The sequence below is a fragment of the Chrysemys picta genome, unplaced genomic scaffold, assembly GCF_011386835.1.
Source record: "Chrysemys picta bellii isolate R12L10 unplaced genomic scaffold, ASM1138683v2 scaf135, whole genome shotgun sequence".
NCBI classification, from domain to species: domain Eukaryota; kingdom Metazoa; phylum Chordata; order Testudines; family Emydidae; genus Chrysemys; species Chrysemys picta.
The window spans coordinates 80749-105184 of record NW_027052842.1 but is presented as its reverse complement, the minus strand read 5'-3'; the positions used below and the strand labels follow the sequence as shown (position 1 = coordinate 105184).

At 50.4% G+C, this 24436-nt stretch overlaps 1 protein-coding gene and 1 long non-coding RNA gene across 2 annotated transcripts; both read right to left on the bottom strand.

The window, feature by feature from the left end:
• Window positions 1-313: 313 nt before the first annotated feature.
• LOC135978134 (maestro heat-like repeat-containing protein family member 1) lies at window positions 314-8211 on the bottom strand. The gene is made up of 12 exons (XM_065579181.1): window positions 8100-8211; window positions 7457-7552; window positions 6013-6163; window positions 5577-5806; window positions 4883-5024; window positions 4367-4416; window positions 3922-4029; window positions 3653-3769; window positions 3320-3445; window positions 2408-2554; window positions 1099-1218; window positions 314-412 (listed from the first exon to the last, which is right to left on the bottom strand). Exons 1-12 carry the CDS (start codon window positions 8187-8189, stop codon window positions 314-316), a joined length of 1476 nt encoding a protein of 491 aa, XP_065435253.1. The 5' UTR covers window positions 8190-8211.
• Window positions 8212-9247: 1036 nt separating this feature from the next.
• LOC135978132 (uncharacterized) lies at window positions 9248-11241 on the bottom strand. The gene is made up of 3 exons (XR_010595568.1): window positions 11087-11241; window positions 9862-9942; window positions 9248-9437 (listed from the first exon to the last, which is right to left on the bottom strand). It is a non-coding gene; the product is annotated as an uncharacterized LOC135978132 (long non-coding RNA).
• Between the last annotated feature and the right edge of the window lie 13195 nt (window positions 11242-24436).

The window sequence follows — 24436 nt, the reverse complement described above, 5'->3', positions numbered from 1 at the left end:
CCTGTCTGGAGATGCCTTTGCCCCCTGGGCCCGGCAGGGGCTCTGCTGGGGAAGCTGCTCTCCGGGGCTGATCCTGGGCCCTGCTCTGCAGCTGCACCCATTCACAGCACTTCATGCTGACAGGAGGGGCTCCCTCTTCCCAGGCAAGACGCAGAGATGGGGGCTGGATAAAGAGACCCAGAGGCCGAGTAGGGTATGGCTCGTTAGTGAGCCACCAGGGAGAAATATCCTCCGGTTCTTATTGCAGCTCGTCCCTCCCCCACTTCCTCTCCCTCCATCTGCCCCTCCCCGGCTGCTGGGCTCCGCAGCTGAGTCAGGCCCCATGGACGTACCCTATGTATGAGATGGCCAGCAGGGCATGCTGGTGATCGGGGCTCTGCAGCCGGGCCCGGTCCTTGCCTCTGAGCATCTCCTGCAGCACAAAGCAGAGAGTCAAAGGCAAAAGAATTTGGGGGAGCCCGGTTCCTCAGCAAGACGTGGAATCTCCAAACGCAGTTTGACGCCCCCACCGACCCTCAGCCCCAGCGTGCAGTGCACTGGGGCACGGAGCTGGGAAGATGGCCTGGGAGCGGCCATGTGGCCAGAATGCAGGAGACATTCACCAGAGCCCCTATTTCGCCATTCCTGACGGCACATCTGGAAACTTCAGCATCTGCCACGGAGCAGGGAAGGGGGATCTGGGCAGAGGCGATTTTGTGACGGGGAGCATTAGAGTCCTGAACAGCTGAGGTCGAATATTTTCCTGCAAACCAAGGGAGGGCTGCGCCTATTAACTCCTCAGGATCATGTCCCGGAGTGAAAACCCTTGGAGTTAATCCCCAGGGCGCTTTCTGGCTGCCAGGCAGATCCCTGAGAAGTGGGATGGGGAATGGTCCCAGGTGTAAGCAGGATGAATCCGCTAATGGAAAATAGTGTCATTTAATTCCTTGGGCTGGAATCGCACCAGAAGAATCTGGCATCAGCACTGGGTTTGCAGTGCACAATGTAGAACCCTGGGCACCGGGTCGCAAACACAGCACATGGCCTTTAAATGCTAGAGACTGTGGCACGTGCATCTGCCCTAGGGACCCCTCCCAGGACCCAAGCGTGCTCACTCACCAGCAGGGGGGACAGCACGGTGTATGTGTCCTGGCTCACCAAGGGAATCCTGCTCACTTGGGTGACAGCTTCACCCACCAGCGCGAGGCTTCTCAGAAAAGCAGATCTCACCAGTGGGTCCTGGGCTCACAGGCAGGAGGGGGAGAGAACAATGAGGAAACAGCCACAGGCAATAGAGAGCTGAGACACAAGGCTACAGGGCGAGTCTCTACAAGGGAGCTGCTGTCCTAGGCGGGATTGCCCTCATGCCCTAAGGGAAAGGACCTGGCTTGCTGAGTGGAACATCTTTGCATTCCCTAGGGCTGTGGGTCTCCAACTATTTTTACTGATGACCCCTTTCACACAGCAAGCCTCTGGGTGTGACCCCCCTAATAAATTAAACACCCTCTCTAATATATTTAACACCATTATAAGTGCTGGAGGCAAGTGGGGTTTGGGGTGGAGGTTAACAACTCGCGACCCCCCCATGTAATGACCTCGTGACCCCCGGAGGGGTCCAGACCCCCAGTTTGAGAACCCCTGGCCTAGGGGAATATCTCTGGAGATGAATGCAAGGAATGGGCTGATTCCCAGAGGTGCTGAGCACTTGCAGTTCCCAGAGCTGTCAGTGGGCCCTGGGACTGCTCAGCTCCCCTGACAATCAGGTCGTAATTGGCCGATCTGGGACAGGAATCTGCTGCTCTCTGCAGTTGGCTGGGCTCTCCCTACCAAGGCATCCGTTCTCCAAAGAGAACATTCAGTTAAACCAAAGTAGCATCCCCTCTCCTTTTCGCTGGGACGCGCATAGGGGCATCGTAACCAGCGTAGGACTGAACGTTGGCCTCAAACCTCCGATGGCAAGAAAACAACCTAGAGTTATCTCAAAAATCCCCCTTCAGCACCAGAGCCTGTCAACCGGGCTTGGGGCCTGAATCCCCCTGTGCGCCTTTTGTGTCCAGCTACACCATTGACGGCAGTGTGTGGGGAAAAAGGCCCTAAATCTTTATCTTCTGATCCGTGAGTGCAGCACAAGCCTAGAGGTACCAAACAGGGTACAGTCGTCTCTGGGACAATAGCACCAAATGATGCTCAGTTACACTCTAACAAGGCCCAGATAGGAGTCCTTCCATTAGCTTCCATGGGCCTGGAATCAGAGAAGCTAATTGAGATGGGGCAGTCACAGAGAATGGTGCTGTTCCCATGTCTCCTGTCCCTCCTGGGGCAAAGGGCCAGCCCTCTGAGCTGAGTTTATGCAAAGACATAGCTCTGTGCTGCTATGCATAGCCCTGGTAGGTGCTGTGTGGGTGGTCAGGGGAGGGCTCTGACTTACGTGTGGGCTCAGAAAATAATGTTGTCGCATGGGAGCCAGGATATTGTAGCCTATGGTCTCTAGGATCAGATCCGTGGGGCCTGAGTGGACCACGTGCCCATAGGTGAGGAGCAGGAGGCTTCTCAGCTGCTCGATGGAAGCTGGCTCCTGAGAATTGCAAAGGAAAGAGTGAGGAGAAGGGATGGCCTCCAGCTGCTCCTAACTTACAAATGGGGCCAGGGGAGGATTTTTCACCCAGCCAGCTTAGCAACCAAAGGCTACTCTGCTGAGCTGAATTGCCTGGACTCCGAGGCCCTTCCCAGCTCCCCAGGATTGGGTGGTTGAGGTGACCCGGCAGCCGAAGGGGACGCACTAGCAGCTGCTTTAATTCAGCCTAGCTCCAGAGATGTCACTGGGACTACAGTGGATTGCACTGGTCCAGAGAAGGTGGTGGTGAAGGTGGTGGTGGTGGTGGTGCGGGGGAAGGGGGGATGCAGGTTAATGTCAGACATGCCAGCCCTGGTGAGTCTGCCAGGAAGGTCTGTGAAATAGCCCAGTTCAGGGGAAGACCAAGGGTCTGTTCTGCTAGAAATGTGTCAGCGGGAGCTGATGGCTTGGCAGTGTCTTTTGGGCCCTCTCTGAGCCTTGTTTATGGGGCTGCATGGAGCATGTCTGAGCTCCCCAGGAGATACCCTGGAGAGCTTAGACAACAGGACCCACCTTCCCCCCGGATCCATCCCATTGTGCTGTGATTGCAACTCCACAGAGGAGTAAGGAAAGGGCTCCCTGCACGGAGGCTGAGCCACTGCTTGGAAATTCAGCTCTTCGCTGAACAGGCTTCTGGGAAGCAGGGTCCTCCCTGGCAGGTCCCTTTACCTGCAAAGGCTGATGAAGGGATGGATGAAAGAACAGAGATGCTAGGTGGGACCGTACCTCCAGAGAGCCACCGGCAGAAGGCTGGAGCTGCACCCTGCTGACAAACTCTTCCCAGTGCTCCAGGATGGCGAAAATCTCGTCTAGCTGTTGCCTGGCACACAGCCCAAGCGCTCGGGCGAATCCCTGAGAGACAGAAAGATGGAGGTTGGGAATGCTGAGCAACAAGCCAAGGGGCCAAGATGGGCTCTCAAAGTCATTGCCATGGGCATGGGTATAAGGAAGATCTTTTCAATCCACTGGACCTTGTCCAAGGCAGAACATACACATGTAGCATCAGGGGATTGACAAAGAATGAGGGATCACTTGACAGTGGAGGAGCAAAGACCTCACCTCTCTTTCCTCTTCTTCTCGGAAATCGACCATCTCCACCAGAAGCCATAGCTGGGGCTTGATGCTCTCTGCTGGAAAAAACATCATCACGGTGCCCCAGCACTTGTAGAGAAAGCTCTGTGAAAGAGACACCATCATGCTGGATGCATTGGGGCATGCACAGAGCCCACTGGGTATAGTTGTCTGTTTCACTGACCCCAAGCTGCCCCTGGTTAGCGACTGCTGTTCTGAACTAGGCACTGAACCCCAATTCCTTCCAGGTCACTGACCTTGTCACCGGGCCGCTTATCACCGTAGGCCAGCTGGCGCCTGATACTAGTGATGAAACAACCCAGCCAGGTGTGGTCCGAGATGAAAAAGAGAAGGTCTTCCAGGAACTGCCAGGGAAAGAAGAGCCAGTTAGAACCAAGAGGGGCCAAGAAACTGGTCCTTTCAATAGCTCCAGCCAGGAACCCACCACAGCTGGGAGGGGAGGGGAAGAGGGAGCGTGCACTGTCACCCCCCACGTCCCTCCTAATGCTTCTGAATCCTTGTGAGCTGCCCCTGGTGCTTCTCCAATTGCATCTGCTGGACTCAGCCGCTTCCTCTGTCCCACAATGTAGTGCTGCTGAGGGGCCTCTTAATCCTGCCTCAGCGTGCGGGGGGGGGGAGAGGGGGGCTGGACTAGATGACCTCTTGAGTTCCTTTCCAGCCCTCCATTTCTCTGACCCTTACCTGCAGCAGCTGCTGCTCCCACTCCCTCTGGCAGAAGCAGGTCTTGTGATCTGGAAGAGATGGGCAGGTCAGTTTCCTTTGTGTTTAGACCCTTCTACTGAGGAGCAGCCTTCAACTTGGCTCTTGTTTGGCAGGGGGTGGGGAGGAGCTGCCGACTCACGGGCCCCGAGGGGACCCATGGCTCTTTGCAAATTGCTGATGGACAACAATGCTCCTCAGACCCAAACCCCTTGATGTGAAATACCCAGGAGTTCTGCTTGCCAAGATCCTTCCCTAGGGTGTGAGATGTCGAATGAAGGTTAGATACGGTCCTGGAAAGGATCCTTCCTGTCTAGGCATGGGGGGCTGGGCTAGATGAACCAAGGGATATGATCCTGACATGATCCTCTCGGATTCCAAGGTCACAGCATCATATTATACTGGATTCAGAGGGAGGCCCTGGCCTCTCCCTCTCTGAGCCCAGCATCACGGTGTCCCCTCCCTTTGCTCCTGCAAGGGGAGACACTCCTTCCTCACCTTCCACGTAGAGGAGCATTTCCGTCTTGTAGTTATTCCAGAACCGGCCCGACCCGGCCTGGAACATGCTCATCAGTTCGAAGAGGAGGAACATGGCTGCCCTTCTGACCTGCACCGTCATAAACGAAGACGCACCGAGCATCTGGCGGACAAAGAGGCAGAGGTGGCTGTACCCCTCCCTTGCGAGGCAGTGTGAGAAGGGAGCTCCCTACAGGTGCAGGGGGAGAGCTCAGTGATGGAGGGAAGGAGACAGCAGGGAGGTGGAGCTGACAACCAGGACAGGATTGAGATGGATATTTCAGTTGATCAGGGACACTCCATGGACCAGCTATTGGCTCCTTCCATCCTCTCACTCCTGGGCTGGCTCTAGCTCAGATGAAGGGAGACAGGATTATCCAGAGGCCGTCAGGCAGCTGCTGGGTCAGATCCTTGGCCTAGGTTAGAGCAGCACAAGGGGAGCTTGAAGCAGCCCGAAAGAGGCAGCTGGGCCATAAAGGGACTCCCCAGCTGCCCCTTGGTAAGGGAGGATGCTGGAGGCCAGGGGGCAGGAGGGGGCCTGCACAACAGTCCCTAAGGGCTCATTCCAGCTGGCTTCTATTGGAGCCATCCGAGGGCTGCACTAACTGGTGCTGGGGGACCCGGTCCAGCCCCAGGAGCAGGGGAGCCAGGAAGGTGGCTGGCTCAGAGAGCTCGCTGGTTCTGTTAAATGCCGAGAGGTGCTGGGTCGATGTGCAATGAACGCGAGGAATGTGACGAGCCAGCTCCTCTGGGGGCTGCGGGGAGAAGAGCCACCACACACTGCATGCCAGCTCCAGGAGCGGCCCCTTCCCACTGAGCATAAGGAACCTCCTGGCTGCGGGTTACTCACCAGCAGCCGAGCCAGCAGCTCCTGGGGTAGAGTGGACTTGGGGCTTGACCGACACCCTGTGAACAGAAAGGGGAGGCATCCCATCAGGCTCTGGAGGGATCTTTTGCATTCGTCTCTGAGCTCTGCCTGCGCCCTTGACGGCTGGCTGTGTCCTTGCAGTGAGCCGGAACCAGAGCCAAGAGCTGATCCCCACCCCACCTGGGGGCAGACGCCTCTCGCTACAGAAGGACTAAGAGCGCGTGGATAAAATACTGGGACTCACCTCTGTTCGCCTTGCCGCACCTCCTGGCCAAGGGCAGCCTGCCTTCCTCCTGCATCCTCTTTACCACCCCGACCGAGGTCTGCAGGAGGAGAGGCAGGGCTGGCCCATGGGCTGCTGGGCTCAGTTGAAGGAGCAGCCCAGGCCATAAAACCTGCAGAGCAGAGAAAAGCCATCTCAGTAGGGAAATATCCTCTTCCTGCACCAGCTCTCTCTTTCCTACACTAGACAGGACCCCTGGCCTCGCCACCGCCAGCCAGACCTCTCTGCCCAGCCTGAACCATGCAGCGATCCCCACTCCCTCCCCCTTCACACCTATCAGTGTCTGCCTCCAGCACCAAATCATGTGACACATGACTGACCCCCCGCCTTTTGTAGAGTGTAGCATCGTCATTGACAGCACAGTATTTCCTAACTCCAGTCCCACTGGGAAAGGCTGTGTTCTCACGGCAGGAACGCAATACACCAGCTTGATAAATAAAGAGGAGACTAGGAAACCCAATACTATCAAGTGAAACCATGACAGGCGCTCAGGGAGGTTTGAGCTCTGACCTTCACATCCCCACACAGACCTGCGCCACTTGAAGCACAGACGCAATTGCTGTCTGCTGTGTGGACAAGAGGGGGACTTCACACACACTGTGCCAGAGGGTTACACAACTCTTTGCTAGACTGTATAGAAGAGTGGAGATCAGGAATCCCCGGGGGTTTATCCCCACCTGTAGTAACTAAAGCACATATATTGGGCATGCTCAATCTGAAAGACAGTGTAGCTGAGTGCACAATACTTGGGTCTGCCTTATTAGAAATGTGGCTTCTAGTCTCAGCTCTGCCTGAAGTGACCGTGCACAACCTCGCTGTTAATTTGTTCAGTGTGTGGAGGGGGCTGGCTAATACTTGACTGCTTAGGCTTCGTTCTGACGCCTGGGTCAGTAATCAGGTCTGTGCAGTGTGTGGAAACCTAAGCAATAATCAGCAGAGATGAGATTTGGATGTAGTGTCTCCCAGCTCAGTGGACTCTCCTGTAGGCACCAGGGTAGTGTGGGTGAGAGGCAGGAACTCCTGGGCTAGGGTTGGCTTTTGCAAAACAAGAATGTGATGGGCTGTATAGACCCCAGCCTGTAACAGCCAGGGAAAAGTTAACAGAAGGACCAATGAAGAGGGATTGAGCTATGGAAGCTGCAGAACCAGCATGACTGACCACAGGGGATACTCGAGCAGAAGAGCCCCTGTGACACCAAACGCTGGCGTGCAGGGGCACTCAGCCGGTGAGTGTTCCCTGTTCCAAAGACCCAGGTCTGGCTCGGATCCAGGGTCCATTTTAACCAACCCCATGATGTTCTGGAGCGGGGAGGCTCAGATAAATAAGTCTGGTTGGGGCCTGTCTCATCGAAAAGCTCAGACCCAGAGAGGCCTGTGTCCAATGGAGAGGGGCAGGGTTACTTACATTGGCCATTCTGGGGGAGTCAGCCAGGGACTGCAGGGTGCTGGAGCAGAGCTGGCGGACCTCGAGCTCCATAGTGCGCCTCCCATCTGCTTCCTCCTGATGGTGAGAAGTAAGGGAGACACCAGGGAGATTTAGATTCGGTGGAGAGCTTCGTGGCACGGTAACTCTAGTGGGCATGGCAGGGGGTGAAAATGGGGCTTGAAGAGAAAAGGCGCAACCCTTGCTGTGACTGTGCTATAACCAGCCCAGGATCTGTGTGGAGCCAGTTCTAGGCTCCACCCCTCTGCCTGGTGAAAACCAGATCCATCATGGCTTAGTCTCCTAAGGTGGATGATCACAGTGAGGCGAGAGAAGGAGGAAGCCAGGGGTCCTGCCCTCCCTGCGCGAGGGACAGAGCCCGGATGGCAACTGGGAGAGGGATCAGAGAGAATGGGCTGGGAGGAAAAAACACTGTCTTCTATTTGTCATCATCTTCCATCAGTAGACGGAGGGTGCCATCCCCAGTTCCATCTGCTTCCCAAGTCCTATTTGCTGCCCATCGCCTGCCCATCCCCATCTGCAGCTGCCCCCCTTCCCTATCCCTTGACCCCATGTTCTGCCCTGTTCACGGACTCCCGTCACCAAGGTCTCTGCAGATTCTTACCGTGCTGTCGAGGGTCAGGGTGCACTGACGCACCAAGAAGTCAATTAAGGGTCTTGAGGCAGATTTCTCCAAGAGCCCATGGGCCGCCATTGTCCTTATAAAATAAGCAAGGGCTTCTCTGACCTGCCAGACCCAGAGAGAAACAGAAATGATTTGCACACAGTGTGGAGGGACCTTGTCCCCTCCCAGTCCAGGCTGGGATCCTTTCTCAGCGGGGGGTTTGGTGACGTACTGCTAGGCAGCCCAGAGATGACAATGCAGCCGGAGCCCTGCAGGGATTCTCTCCCCCACCTTCTGCCCTACACTATGGAGCACTGATGGGTCATGTGTTTCGATGCACAGGGTCCCGGCAGGCTCTGCACTGGCAGGCAGACATTCACTAGCTTTGGCCGCGTTGGCCATGGTTCCAGACTCACCCGTATGCTTGTGCTCTGCAGGAGTGGCCCCAGGGCTATGAACAGCTTCTCGGTATTGTGCGTCATTTCGGAAACTGTAAGAGACACAGACACACGGCTCGGCAGGGTTGATGTTAAACTGGGGTGTGCAGGGACCTGAGATCTCAGGAACCTTAGAGCAACCTCAATGTCCCTACATGACCCTCCTGGCAGGTTACCCCCATGGGTAACCAGCTGCATCTTCCCACGCTTGCAGTTCCAGCAGTGACTGTCCTCTCTCATTGCCGCAGCATCGGCTGAGGGGCTGCAGGCAGAGGCGTAGCGAGCGCTCTCCGTACCCTCCGACCGGAGGGGGCCCCGCAAGGAAGGGGGCCCCTAAAAGTGACAAAATAAATACCACATTCCAGTTTCTGCATTGTAAGGGGCTCCGCCCGGACATAGTTCGGAGGGGGCCACCGTTCGGAGGGGGCCATGTTCTTTGTTGCTACGGCCCTGGCTGCAGGACTTGGATTATCTACTGCAGACATGTATAAATGACCCCCAATGAGGCCCAGTGCTAAGTGCTGCTAACTGCACAAGAGGCCATAAGACATCAAAAGACAAGGACTCGCTGTGGGGTCACTTACTGTTGGATTGGACTATCCGGTCCAGAATGAAGAGACTGGCACAGGTCTCCTCTTCCTCGTCCTTGTTCAGCCTCCTGAACAGGAACACGAGCAGCTCCACCAGGAACAAGTGAGCTGCAGGAAGAGGAGTGAATCAGACTGGGGTGAGTGAATCATAAAGGGGAAGGGAATATAGTTCTATGCCTGGGCTCTGAAATTCCGCAGGCTCTGGGAAATCTCCTTCTCTGGGAAAGGTGAATGGGTTTCTTACCCAGATGGATCAGAGAGTCCAGGGCCTCTCTCCGCTCCTCCAGGGCCTCTCTGGGGAGATGACACACCTAGGGGAAGAAAGCAACAGCAGCAAAGGCAAACTAGATCAAGTGTCTCTCAGGCCAAGCCCTCGGATGGCAGAGTGAAGGGGTGAGGGTGGAGAGGCAGATTCTAATTCCCATCTAAAGAACAGGCCAGGAAGCTGGATCAGTCTATGAGTGACGCCGAGGCTTCGGGGGCCATGGCTCATGTAGAAGCAGAGTTTGACGGGTCAGGAACCGAAGATGTGGAGCGTTGGAACAAGGTGCGGGATGCTGATGTTCCCGGTCAAAGGGGGTGGGGTGAGTGGGAGGAAAAGAAACCAAAGGAGAGTTCTCTAGGATCCATCCCCCAATGGGAACAGGATGAGGCAGGGACAGCTCTTCCCACAGCCTACCCAGTTTAAGCCAACAGGCCCCGGGATTTTGCCTGAGTGATCCCAGCATCTCTTACCATGGAGTGGAGTGCTGGGAAGAGGGTGCCAATGTCCTTCCTCAGGGCAGCCTCATCCATGTCCCTCACGCAAGCAAGGCCCTGTGCAAGAGAAGAGACGCAGGGCATGGCGATGACGTGTCAGGCAGACAAGCCCCAATGTGTAGAGTCTCCATCAGCAGCTGGGTTACCACTACCCAGACTTGGAAGGAATAAAGTTATGGCCTGGTGGAGAGCAGCTTCCAGCTGGTGCCGGACTCTCCCTTCTCTGGGAGGGGCATTTGACCCCTTGGTTTGCACTAGCCTAGTATCACTTAGGGTTGGTTCAACAGGATAGTTGTACCGGGCGCCAGCTGGGGTGGTGTGTGCTGAGAGGATGGCAGGGATGGCGGGGCGTGGTTTGGAAGAGCGGGGCCTGCCCTGATTACTTATCACTACTGATGTTATGGCAGCGCCCAGAGGCTCCAGTCAGGATCAGGCCCTGTTGCACTGGGTGCAGCACAATGCAGACAGAGACAATGTCTGTCCTGAAGGGCTGACAGTCTAGAGACCCACGCAGACAGGTCAGGGATGGGGAGACAGCATCCAAGGGCTCCTCCCTGCCCCCGTGCTGGGCTGAGGAAAGCACGCGGGAGCTTGGAAGGGAGAGCTTAATGTCCCTTCATGCGGCCTTACTGGGGCCAAGGATCTGGCCCATTGTCTCTGCCTGCTCACCTCCTACAATGGTCACTTCCAGAGTGTACCAGGGATGTACACTCCTGCTTTCTGGCCTTGGGCCAGCCACTTCCCCTCCCGGAGCCTTGCTCTCCACAGGTATAGCTGGGCTAACAGCTAACCCTGCCCCGGGCCCAGGGAGAGGTGAGTGCGCGGGACACTCTAGGGAGAGGTGAAGCTCAGGATTATTTCTCTCCCTGGTTCCCTAATGCAGCCCATTGCTGACCAGCCAGCAAAGAAGAAAGAAACCAGAGCCAGGTGCTGGGAATGGAGTCGCCTCTCTCCTCCCGTCTGCAACACCTGCCCTGGCAAGGGGGGGTCAGAGCATGTTCTCTAGGGCCAGAGAATGGCAGTGAATCTGGGAGCAAGAGATGAGGAAAGGGAGTCAGAGCCTTAGAGGGTCAGTGTGTCGTGGGAAAGGCAGTAGGGGGCGGGAGTCCAGGCTGAGTTGGTGATGGAGGGAACCTTGTACCATCTGTGCCATGGGCACTTCCCCAGTGTGCTGTGGATTTCCCGCTCTCTCCTCACTCACGCTGGTCTTCCTTGGCGTTTCCTCCTCCTCGCTGATTGGGGCGAGCTGTCCCCTGGGTGACAAATAGGCCTTTCGCTTGGTGCCTAAAATGAACAGAAGGAAACTAAGGTTGCTCTTAAGCAAAGTAAGCAGCCATGGGATTAGAGGGAAGGTCCTCTCATGGACTGTAGCTGGTTAAAAGACAGGGTAAGAATACATTTTCGGTTTTCACAAGGAGATAAATAGCGGGGTCCCCAAAGATCTGTACTGGGGCCTTTGCTGTTCAGGGGTAAAATAATGAGGTGGCAAAATAGGTGGATGATACAAAATTACTCACCATTGTTAAGTCCCAGGTAAACTGGAAAGAGTTACAAAGAGATCTCACTAAACTGGATGACTGGGCAACAAAATGGCAGATGAAATTCAGTGTCGATGAGTGCAAAGTAATGCACATTGGAAAACATAATCCCACATACAAAATGACGGGGTCTAAATTAGCTGTTACCACTCAAGAACGAGATCTTGGAGTCATTGTGGATAGCTCTCCGTAAACATCCACTCAATGTGCAGCGGCAGTCAAAAGAGCTAACAGAATGTTGGGAATCATTAGGAAAGGGATAGATAATAAGACCGATAATATCATAAAATGACTAGGGAAGTGTTATTTACCCCTTGACAGAACACATGAACCAGGGGTCAGCCAATGAAATTAATAGGCAGTGGATTTAAAACAAACAAAGGGAAGTATTTCTTCACACAATGCACAATCAACCTGTGGAACTCATTGCCAGGGGATGTTGTGAAGGCCAAAAGTATAATTGGGTTTAAAAAGAACTAGATAAATTCAAGGAGGATAGGTCCATTAATGGCTATTAGCCAAGATGGTCAGGGATGCAATCCCATGCTCTGGGTGTCCCTAAACCTCTGATGGCCAGAAGTTGGAACTGGATGACAGGGGATGATGGATCCCTTGATAATTGCTCTGTTCTGTTCATTCCTCTGAAGCACCTGGCATTGGCCACTGTCAGAAGACAGGGTACCGGGCTAGATGGACCATTGGTCTGACCCAGCATGGCCATTCTTATATTCTTATGAAGAGCCACTGGGGAGCTGAGCTGGTCGAGGGAGCTGCTTGGTGGGTCAGTTCCCCCTTTACTGGCACCCAGGCTGCCCAGTGATGATTCCAGTGCTGCCCTATGGCAGCAGGGCTTTAGCCCAGCGTGGGATGGCACAGAGGCTGGCGTGTAAGGTGGAGCAGAGGGCAGTGGCTTATGGGCATGTGCAGAGCAGAGCACAGAGCCTGGGTGGAGTCTCTTCTTGCCCTCTCAGCACTGGGGTTTGGATGTCACTGTGGCTACTTTCCCCGGCTTTATTCCTGGCACTCAATACTGGGCATGGGCCTACCTGGATCAGGAGGCTCAGCACAGAAAGTGCTGCAGTGGCTGCCCGCTCCTGCAGCCAGGGTTTGTGGTGCCGGGTCTTGTTTTTGGGCCGCCTTCTGCTCCTCTGTGTCTGTGGATACAGGCAGATGCTGGGTTAATTTCCTGCAATCATGGTCACTAATAGAATGCCCTGGGGGCGACAGGGACATACAACTGTGTGGGAACTGTCTGCACCTTATGGAACCCCTGGCGAGGGATTTCCACCAATCACTGCCCAGACAGTGTCATGTTACTTAACATTGAGATCGGGCATTTCCTCTTCCAGTCCCTTTACAAACATTACCCACACCTTCCAGACCCCAGTGAAGATTGTCAGTCTTGTTAGCCCCATTATGAAGCTAGGAAAACTGAGGCACTGAATGATCCTGTGTGCACTGGGATGGAACTTCCTGATGGGACAGAAATAGACATGTGGTGATTTGTCACAGCAAAAGGCTGTTGACTCCTACCTGGGACAGAAGAGTCAGTGGGGCCTGGCTGGCTGGAGTCCAGATTTGTCCTGTCCGTTCGGAAAGGTGTCCATCCTGTAATTCAGAAGGGCAGTGGTGGGGTGAGGTGTCGTGGGACTGATTCTATGTAAGGGCAATAGGAATCAGAGAGGAACTGGGGTAAATCTGTATCGTGGGGGACGCTTCTGGACAGAATTCCTACTCACCAATAGTCTGAATCAGTCTTTGGCAGAGACGGTCCAAAAACCCCATATTGACTCCTAGACAAGAACCAATGTAAACAGATCACAGGAGTTTCTCTTCTACTGCACAGACCTCAGAACATTCACACCTCACTCTTGGGAGGCCAAGCCAGTGCTCTGGTGCCCGGTGCCCTGCATTGCCATGTGGAATGAGACCCAGGCTCAATTCTCTGTGCTGGTCTGCGGCTCCCAAGATGGCTGGAATTGCTCCAGGTAGGGGGGAACCTCCATTTACATGGGGAGGCTCTCTGCTTGACTAGGGGCTTTGAAGGGGATTCCATTGAGTCCCCCTCAGCCAGAAGGACGTAACACATGAGATGGAGAACCCCAAGGAGACAGAGACATTGTGAGGCTCGGATGGAGGTAGATGTACAGAGCTGCAGCACTGAAATGTGGGATCCCCCTTCCTTGGGGATAAAATCTTTGTGGTACCTCTCCTCTTCCTTGGGATTCAGCAAGGCAGCTCTATCACCTACAGCATTTGGTTCCATGAGGTATTTGAGTTTATGAGGTATGTTCTGACCAAGAAGTTACCTATTCTGGCCCACCTCACTGCACAGCCACCAAACCAGCAGTGCTTGAGACAGAATCTGATCATGACTCACAAAGCCATTTGTAATATACATATGAAAAACGTGGGCATCTCAGTGACGAAAAATGCATTGGTGTCTGTTTCCAGGAATGGAATGTGTGTGCTCAGTAGCACCCACAGTTCCAACCACAGCCATGGTCGCTTGACACACAGTCAGCCAGTTACAGATCACAATGATCGTTTGCACAAGCAGTCACTGCAACTGCTTAGCTAATTGCTGCAACCGTGCACACGAGTTAATAAGCAGTTTTTCATAGATTCATAGACTCTAGGACTGGAAGGGACCTCGAGAGGTCATCGAGTCCAGTCCCCTGCCCCCATGGCAGAACCAAATACTGTCTAGATCATCCCTGATAGACATTTATCTAACCTACTTTTAAATATCTCCAGAGATGGAGATTCCACAACCTCCCTAGGCAATTTATTCCAGTGTTTAACCACCCTGACAGTTAGGAACTTTTTCCTAATGTCCAACCTAAACCTCCCTTGCTGGAGTTTAAGCCCATTACTTCTTGTTCTATCCTTAGAGGCTAAGATGAACAAGTTTTCTCCCACCTCCTTATGACACCCTTTTAGATACCCGAAGACTGCTATCATGTCCCCTCTCAGTCTTCTCTTTTCCAAACTAAACAAACCCAATTCTTTCAGCCTTCCTTCATAGGTCATGTTCTCTAGGCCTTTAATCATTCTTGTTGTTCTTCTCTGGACCCTCTCCAATTTCTCCACATCTTTCTTGAAATGCGGTGCCCAGAACTGGACACAATACTCCAATTGGGGCCTAACCAGCACAGAGTAGAGCCGAAGAATGACTTCTCGTGTCTTGCTTACAACACACCTATTAATGCATCCCAGAATCATGTTTGCTTTTTTTGCAACAGCCTCACATTGTTGACTCATATTTAGCTTGTGGTCCACTATAGCCCCTAGATCCCTTTCTGCCATACTCCTTCCTAGACAGTCTCTTCCCATTCTGTATGTATGAAACTGATTGTTCCTTCCTAAGTGAAGTACTTTGCATTTGTCTTTATTAAACTTCATCCTGTTTACCTCAGACCATTTCTCCAACTTGTCCAGATCATTTTGAATTTTGACCCTATCCTCCAAAGCAGTTGCAATCCCTCCCAGTTTGGTATCATCTGCAAACTTAATAAGTGTACTTTCTATGCCAATATCTAAGTCGTTGATGAAGATATTGAACAGAGCCGGTCCCAAAACAGACCTCTGCGGAACCCTACTCGTTATACCTTTCCAGCAGGACTGGGAATCATTAATAACTACCCTCTGAGTACAGTTATCCAGCCAGTTATACACCCACCTTATAGTAGCACCATCTAAGTTATATTTGCCTAGTTTATCGATAAGAATATCATGCAAGACCGTATCAAATGCCTTACTAAAATCTAGGTATACCACATCCACCGCTTCTCCCTTATTCACAAGACTCGTCATCCTATCAAAGAAAGCTATCAGATTGCTTTGAAATGATCTGTTCTTTATAAATCCATGCTGGCTATTCCCTATCACCTTACCACCTGCCAAGTGTTTGCAGATGATTTCCTTAATTACTTGCTCCATTATTTTCCCTGACACAGGGATACCTCAGTGGTTTGAGCATTGGCCTGCTAAACCCCGGGTTGTGAGTTTAATCCTTGAGAGGGCCATTTAGGGAACTAGGGTTTAAAAAAAAACTTGTCTGGGGAGTTGTCCCCCTTTGAGCAGTGGGTTGGGCTAGATGATATCCTGAGGTCCCTTCCAACCCTCATAGTCTATGATTCCACAGAAGTTAAACTAACTGGTCTGTAGTTTCCAGGGTTGTTTTTATTTCCCTTTTTGTAGATGGGCACTATGTTTGCCCTCTTCCAGTCTTCTGGAATCTCTCCTGTCTCCCATGATTTTCCAAAGATAATAGCTAGAGGCTCAGATACCTCCTCTGTTAGCTCCTTGCGTATTTTAGGATGCATTTCATCAGGCCCTGGTGACTTGCAGGCATCTAACTTTTCTAAGAGATTTTTAACTTGTTCTTTTTTTATTTTATCTTTTAAATCTACCCCCTTCCCATTAGCGTTCACTATGTTAGGCATTCCTTCAGACTTCTCGGTGAAGACCGAAACAAAGAAGTCATTAAGCATCTCTGCCATTTCCAAGTTTCCTGTTACTGTTTCTCCCTCCTCACTGAGCAGTGGGCTTCCCCTGTCTTTGGTCTTCCTCTTGCTTCTAATATATTGATAAAAAGTCTTCTTGTTTCCCTTTATTCCCATAGCTAGTTTGAGCTCATTTTGTGCCTTTGCCTTTCTAATCTTACCCCTACATTCCTGTGTTGTTTGCCTATATTCATCCTTTGTACTTTGTCCTAGCTTCCATTTTTTATATGACTCCTTTTTATTTTTTAGATCATGCAAGATCTTGTGGTTAAGCCAAGGTGGTCTTTTGCCACATTTTCTATCTTTCCTACCCAGCGGAATAGCTTGCTTTTGGGCCCTTAATAGTGTCCCTTTGAAAAACTGCCAACTCTCCTCAGTCGTTTTTCTCCTCGGTCGTGATTCCCATGGGACCTTACCTATCAGCTCTCTGAGCTTACCAAAATCCACCTTCCTGAAATCCATTGTCTCTATTTTGCTGTAGTCCCTTCCTTTGAATTGTGAACTCTATGATTTCATGATCACTTTCACCCAAGCTACCTTCCACTTTCAAATTTTCAACAAGTTCCTTCCTATTTATTAAAATCAAATCTAGAACAGCTTCCCCCCTGGTAGCTTTTTCAACCTTCCGAAATAAAAAGTTGACTGCAATGCAGTCCAAGAACTTATTAGATAGTCTGTGCCCCGCTGTGTTAATTTCCCAACATATATCTGGATAGTTGAAGTCCCCCATCACCACCAGATCTTGGGCTTTGGACGATTTTGTTAGTTGTTTAAAAAAAGCCACATCCACCTCTTCCACCTGCAGGGCCGGCTCCAGGCATCAGCCCACCAAGTTGTGCTTGGGGCGGCACCTGGAAGGGGGCGGCGCGGCGCTCCGGCCCCCGAGGAGAGCGGGGCCACGGCCGGGCTCGCCGCCCTCCCCCCGGCGCTCTGGCCGCCCTCCCCCCTGGTGCCCTCCCCCCGGCCGCGGCGCTCAGGCCCCCGGGGAGAGCGGGGCCACGGCCGCCCTCTCGCCGCCCTGCCCCCTGCGCTCTGGCCGCCGGGGGGAGAGCGGAGCCCCCGCCGGGGCTCGCCGCCCTCTCCCCGGAGCTCCGGCCGCCCTCCCGCCCCCCCCCCCCCGCAAGGGGGGACGGGGGGCGGCCGGCGGCTTTTTTGCCTGGGGCGGCAAAAAAGCCAGAGCCGGCCCTGTCCACTGGTTAGGTGGCTGGTAGTAGACCCCTAGAATGACATCACCCTTGTTTTTTACCCCTTTTAGCCTAACCCAGAGACTCTCAACACTTCCGTTTCCTATGTCCGTCTCCACCTCAGTCCAAGTGTGTACATTTTTAATATACAAGGCAACACCTCCTCCCTTTTTCCCCTGTCTATCCTTCCTGAGCAAGCTGTACCCATCCATACCAACATTCCAATCATGTGTATTATCCCACCAAGTTTCGGTGATGCCAACAATGTCATAGTTGTATTTATTTATTAGCACTTCCAGTTCTTCCTGCTTGTTAGCCATACTTCTCGCATTTGTAGATAGGCAGCTAAGATACTGATTTGATCTTGCCTCCCAGTTTTGCCCTGACCCTCCTTTCTCTCTGCCATTACAGCCCACGCTCCCTCCTATTTCCGACCTATCTCCCAGGTCTCCATGTTCTCCATTTACCTGTGGGCTTTGCTCACCTGTCCCCGTCAAACCTAGTTTAAAGTTGTGGACATCCTTCTGAATTTTGAGGCTAATGAGACGTTTACTCTCATAATAACTGTTGTGATTCTCTAATATAGCACCCTGCGTTAATATACCACTGTTCACCCGGAAGGATCCCACGGGAATTATACTGTTTGCACAAGCTAGAACTAAACATTATGTTAGTTTATGTGTCATTATATAATGCCTGCATCTGTAATTTTCACTCTGTGCATCTGAAGAAGTGTTTTTTTACCCACGAAAGCTTATGCCTAAATAAATCTGTTAGTCTTTACAGTGTCACCGGACTCCTTGTTGTTTTTGTGGATACAGACTAACATGGCTGCCCCCGATACTAAACATTATGTTGATTCTTTAAAAGACAGTGCAGATGAACAGCAACTGTGGCCTTGGAAAGGAATTCTGGCTGTGTATCATGCCGCTTTCTGCCTACCTGGACCAGGAGACTCTGTGACAGGTGGGTTGCCATCTCTGGCTGACACTGCAGTCTCTTGCACTGCTGTGTCTGTCAATAGAAGAGAAGGGTTAAATTTCTCCATTAAAGGTCTCTGGTTGAACCGCCAGGGGAATGATGTGAATGATAGTGCTGAGAGGAAGGGAGTTTTCTGTACCCAAAGCAGCAGGTTCCAGTCCTCTTGTGACACTTCAATAAACGTGTTTTCACTGAGTAACAAATACAGTCACACCTGGGTCACCAAAGAACTTTCTCAGTTACAGAGAACACCTGTGTGACCCAGAAAGGAGCGATTCTCTAAACAGAGGCAAAGCCACCCCAGCTCTCCTTCTCACTGTCACAGGTTGGGGCCAAAAATCACAGCCCCCGACTCCTACACAGTGCGCAATGGGGTCTCAGCAGTGCAGGGGGTGGGGACTAGTTTGCAGCAAACAGCTTGGAGGATTTAGAAATCTAGCGCGTGCAGTGCTTGGGGAGGGAGAACCGCAGGGAGATGGAGACTCCAAGAGCCCTCCTCATTCAGGCAGTGCAGACCACAAGGCCTCTGGAGAAGTCGAATGCCAGGCACAAGCAGAACCTCAGTAATGGGAAGGAGGGGGCCGACCCACTGGAGGGAGTTGGCAAAGGGCAGGTATAGCCTATAGGTAGCACCCTACCAAATTTACGGTCCATTCTGATCAATTTCATGGCCATAGGATTTGAAACTCAATTTCAGGTTTTCAGATGTTTACATCTGAAATGTCACAATGTTGTAGTGGGGGTTCTGCCCCAAAAGGGAGTTGCGGAGGAGTCGCAAAACTGTTGTAGCGGGGTTGTGGGATTGCCACCCTCACTTCTGCGCTGCCTTCCGAGCAACCGGGGTATGTACCCGGAGGGGGTCTGATCTTCCCCACAAGGGCGGCTGTGCAGGGGAAGTGCCAGTTCCATCCCTCCCCAGCCCAGAGGGGACTAGCAGCTGGAGTCAGGGGCGTGGTAGTAGCCTGCCCTTCCCCAACCCTCCAATAGCTAGATTTCATGGGGGAGGTCTGATTTCATGGTCCATGACTTTTTCATGGCTGTGAATTTGGCCTACCTATGGGATGGTTTAGGTTAAGAAATAAGTAGAAAATAGGTCTGGGGCCTAAGTTAGCTTAAGTGTAGAAGAGTTTAGAAAACTGAAGTTGTTAGTGTGAGGAAAGTTAGCCATAAGTTGGAGATCCTGTTATGGGAAAGTAAGAGTTAGCAAGGACATGGCCCGGGATTATGCTACTGTTAGGTTTTGGTTATAACTGGCATAAGCAGGGCTTTTAATGAGTGTTTTTGAGAATTGTGACTGTTTTATTAAAATGTTATCTATACTAATAGTATGGGAAGGATATTGGTGCAGATGTTAATGTAAACCACGTGTAATGTAAAGAGTCAATAAGGAGGCGATGGAAATATAATTAGTGTAAGGGGCAGTTGCACGTTCAATAGTATGAGAATGGCTTCTCCTGGGAGTTGTTTTGTTAATTCGGTGAGCGCTCCAATGAATGCCCCAATGGTACCGTTATGTCCCAGGGTTCTAAGGCTGTACTTCACGCTGTTGTCAGTGGACTGATCCCGCATTGATCCACAATACAACAGTTAGTGTTGACAGTGTAGGTGGTAATTGCGCACCTGTTTGCTTAACTAATCGTTTTATTTTGGAATGAAGTTTGGTTTTATCATTCATAGTGTCGCCTAAATACATTTTCTGTAACTGACCTAGTGGCTTGAACCTGGGTTTTGTTGCAGCCTTATCTGTAACAACTTACTATGAATTGGAAACATTTCAACATGAAGGTTCCAGAAGGTTACGCAGGAAACGGGGTGAATCTGAGGAGTCGGTACCCCTGTTTCCTACTTACCTGAAGCAGGCCCAGACAGGGAAGTGCTGCAACACCCAGTTGCTGCTGTATCCTCCTTCCCCTGGTCTGTGGCTGTGGATAAGTGCAAAGGGGTGGGGGTCATTTCCTCCTTTCCTGGTCACTGATAGAAATCCCAGGGGGGTGAGGTAGACAATACATCTGTGTGGGGAACTAATCACACTGCAGGGCACCTCTGGAGAGGGACTTCCACCAGTCACAGCCCAGAGCATTTATACTGCACACCCATCGCCAAGGCATTTGACAAACACCTCACCCCACAGGTAGGGAGCTGAGATAACATGGGCAGGGGCAATAGGGGCCAGGGGGAAATTTGGGGAGAATCTGCCCCAAATTCTTCCCTAACCAGCAGGATTCCATTAGAGATTTGAGCCCAAGAGGCCAGGACTTCCCCAGCTCTGCTTGTCCCCGCTTCTCTAGTTAATAACAGATCTCCCTCAGGAGACAAGGAGAGTGCAGACAAGGCCGGGATGGCAGTGCTGCATTGGGGTCCCACCAGAGAATTCCCTGCCAGTCCAGAAGGGCTAGAAATGTCTGGGGGTTTAAATAAAGCTAAAATGCTGCAAGGAACCTTGGAGAAAACAAACCTCCTCCATCAGGAGACCCTGACTCCCCAAGCACATGGAGATTCCATGCAGATTCCCAGTGGTCCCCTGCAGGTAGCTCTGGACAGGACAGCAATGGGGGGAGAGGAGGGTCCATTTCTGGGGAGAATTCCTACTCACCTCCAGACCGGACCAGCAGTCGGCGGAGGTGGCCGTAAAGATCCATATCGGCTCCTAAGACAAGAACCAACATGAATGAGTCCCTGGGGCTTCCTTCCCATGACACAGACCCCACCATACTAACACATGGTTCTAGGTGGGCCAAGGGGACCCAGGCGGAGTTCTTTTGCTGCCTGCCTGGCTAGAGAGACAAGACCGCTATGAGGTGGTGAGACCTCAATATTGATGTAAAATTTTATGAATAGCATTATTATCACTTCTTTTTATAATGTTAGGTCATTACAAACATGTTTGTGCCTTTACTGAACATTCAAACATAGCTATAAGTATATTGTCACCAGGAGGCTTGAAAATAGAACAGTAGCCCAGCTTTAGTTAGCTAGGTTATAAAATGTTCACGCTAATCAAAGACATTGCAGAAGTCTTCAGCTTTCTGTCATCCAGAAACATGCAAATGTCCGGAAAATAACATCTCCTTGACCACAAAACTGTTTATGTCCCCCAAGAATGTCTGTACAAACTTTAAAAGGCAGCTGTGCTCATTTTAATCTCCTTTACCTTTTAGTGCTAGTTTCTTTTTGTGCTATGTTTAAAATATGTGTTGATTATTGGCATTTGTGCTTTGCACAAAATATTTAAGAGAAGTTTTATTGCTATAACAAATCGCTTGGGTCAAGAGTCAAACCAACCAAAAGAGTGTTTTATCTACACCAGAACACTTCCCTCTTCTATAAGCTGCCAGTTTATTATAGATCTAATCCTTTATCTCAATAAAATAAATGTTATAAAGAGAAATGTTTTAGGAAAGATCTGGCCCTGTAGGAGAAGGTGAGGATGTTATTTATGTTGGATATTCCAAAATGAATGTAGGGATGTGTTAGAACAATAAATCTAGGCTGTAAAGTGGGCTCTACCAGCCCCTCTTTGCAAGAAAACCTTCTGCTTGTGTCCTTAAAACTTTAAAGAAGAATGCGTGTAGTTGAGAAAAAGTTTTGTAGAAAACCTTAGTTGATTTCTAAAATATTGAAATGGCAAACTGTTTTGGAGGGCATATTTGCATATTTGCATATTTGCAAAGTATTTTAACTGAATGCAAAGTATCTAATGTGGTTTTCTAATATCATTACTACGTGTGGTAAAATGCATTATGTACTAACATGAAATCTAATGACCTTGCTCAGCTGATTACCAATATAAGAAGACATTTAAGTCTAGACTATTTATTATATTAATGGGGAAGTAATTAGTTGCTGGCAGAGCTCTAGCCACTCCTTCCCCCAACTCAGAAAGATAAGAAGAATCATCATCAACAATTGTTCTAGAGAATCAACAACTTCTTCAATCGTATTTAAGCTAAAGACTCGTTAAGAATGATTTAATTTTAAAAGACTGCTTCGAGAACTAAAAACCTGTACATAAACCACAGGTTTGGACTTTTTAAAAACAGAATTTCATTTCCTGTTGAACCCTAATGAAACTGAAGAAATACCTCAGAAAATGAACTGAATAAGTTAAGAGTTAAAAGACTAAATTTGAAGATGTTCTGAGAATCTCTCCAACAAAAACAAAGGAAATATAACTGTCAAGAAAGACGTACAACCCTAACACATATACACATTAACAAACTACCTGTCCATAAGATGAAGAGGCTCCATGAATGTACGGAGCCAATGAAAGGGCGAGAGAGGTGTGTTTTTCTAAAATTGCACAGAAATAGGGAAGAGACGAGTATAAAAACTCTAAGTGAGCACCCTGCACACGCTCTGCTACCCTGCTCAAACTCAACTCATCCTCTCCCTCTCTACAAGCAAGCTGACACAGACAGAAGAGAGAAGACTCGGGAAGAAACCAGCCCAAGGAAACCTCCCCAAAACTTCAGCATGTGCTGGTAAGAGAAGTTAACTAAAACCCTGCCAAGGGATTAGAGTGATAAACTCTTGCAACAGTTTTGCTGTGATATGGAAATGCTGTTGTAATTTAAGATGTTAACAGTTTCTCCTGTTAACCACTAAATGCTTAGACCATGCATTTGGGAAAGAGACAAGGGCTAATCATTGGGAAACGGAGAAATAGTGGGATTTAACTGAATTTAAGATTCTAAATATTTTGTTAATTGGCCAGTCTCAAGACAGCTCCTTAAATGGTTTCTTTTAACTAAGTAATTTTACTACTTTCTTCTATTTCAGAGGATTGAGTTAAAATTGCTTACTTTGCCCATCTATATAAACCGTCTAGTTATTAATAGGATCCGCCTGCTCTCAAAATTATGTTTGCCCATCCATAAACAGTCTTAGTATCTATGACTCACAATAATTTTGGGAAATAAGACCTTGGTTTCAATTTACCAAAAGAAAAGTGCCCCATCAAAGGCAAGCCTGCTCACAAAGGTGTAATCTGTTAAAAGCTCTCCAGAGAGAAGCATACAGATGAGACTGGACAGAAATGAGCCTTTTATCATTTGTGTTCTGTCTTTTGTCGTTTTGTTTAGTGTTTTCTTTTCTTTAAATAGCCATGGTTAATAACAGTGATTATTTTGCTTGGCTTTAATCACGGTGTCCTCTAAGGTATGTAAAAGAGCCCCTGTGACTAAAATAGTGGAGTCACACCCTGAATTGTCAGAAAAAGAGAGAGTAAGAACTAGCCTAGCATTTCTTGTTTCTCTAAACTAAATATTTGTACTAAGTTTTGGGATAAAATTACTTGACATCCAACACAATTTAAAATGACCCCTTTCCACCCCACACCAAGTTCACGGCAGTATGCACTGGTTTAAATCAGAGCGAGTCAAATCAATGATTTTCATTGTGATTTAAATCAGCAAGCACAGGAAATCTTGATTTAAATCAGTGATTTTAAACTTGTTTTCCATTTTTGCTTTTTAGATATTTACCTAAAGAAAGGCTGATTCTCAGAGCTTGGTATAATTTCGTACTTCTTTTTCCTAACCCTGAGGATACACTAGGAAAGGTCCCTCACCCCTGTGCTGGGATGGTCGAGCCACAGAAGAATTTTGATGTCTCACATATAATCACAGATGACAGTGAGGATGTGGATTCCTTCACGAGTTCTGTGTAAACAGGTGCTATGCGCTCCCAAAAACGCTCCCAACTGTCTGAAAAGCAGAGCCCAGACAGCCGTGTGCTCCCTCCTCCAGCTCCCAGAGCACACTGAGCCACAGGCTGCCTGCCCCCTTCGTGTCACAGGGCCACTGCTGACATCACAGAGACAAGGTGGGCTGGGGCTGTCTGGCTAGGGCCCTTGGGGTTTGCATCCCCCAGATTGGATTAAGGGAGGATTGCTCTTGGCGTTTGTTGGGAATTTTAATCCAAGGGAGCCCCGGGACCTCCCCACAAACCCAGTCTGTATAATGTGTCATGAGAAAAGGAGATTCGACCACAAGGTGCAAAATCATTTTGTGTCAGTCCACTCCAGTATCTTGCCTCTTGAAGCAGCAAAGGGGAAGGTGAAATCCCCACAATGCACCTGGCCAGCTTTGCTATTCTCTGACATATGGGTAAAAAATTTCTTCCTCACCCCTCAGTGACCATGGAATCCCTGAAGCATGAGATTGGACTGACCGTCCGTCTCAGCGTGAGGCGCTCCAATTGTTAGTCCAGCCACAGCTGCATCGGTGCCCTGGGCCGAGAGAATAAAAGGGCTGAGAAGATTCTTTCCTAAGGATACACACAGACACTAAATCCCATTCCTAAAGTCTGCAATCAAAGGCAGTCAGAGCGCAGGACCCGT

Coding starts and splice junctions, on each gene's coding strand:
- LOC135978134 (XM_065579181.1), bottom strand. CDS start 8,189: ATGGCGGCCCATGGGCTCTTGGAGAAATCTGCCTCAAGACCCTTAATT. Junction 2,555..3,319: donor CTGCCGGTGGCTCTCTGGAG/GTACGGTCCCAC, acceptor TGCAATTCTCAG/GAGCCAGCTTCCATCGAGCA. Junction 413..1,098: donor CCGTGCTGTCCCCCCTGCTG/GTGAGTGAGCAC, acceptor TTTGTGCTGCAG/GAGATGCTCAGAGGCAAGGA.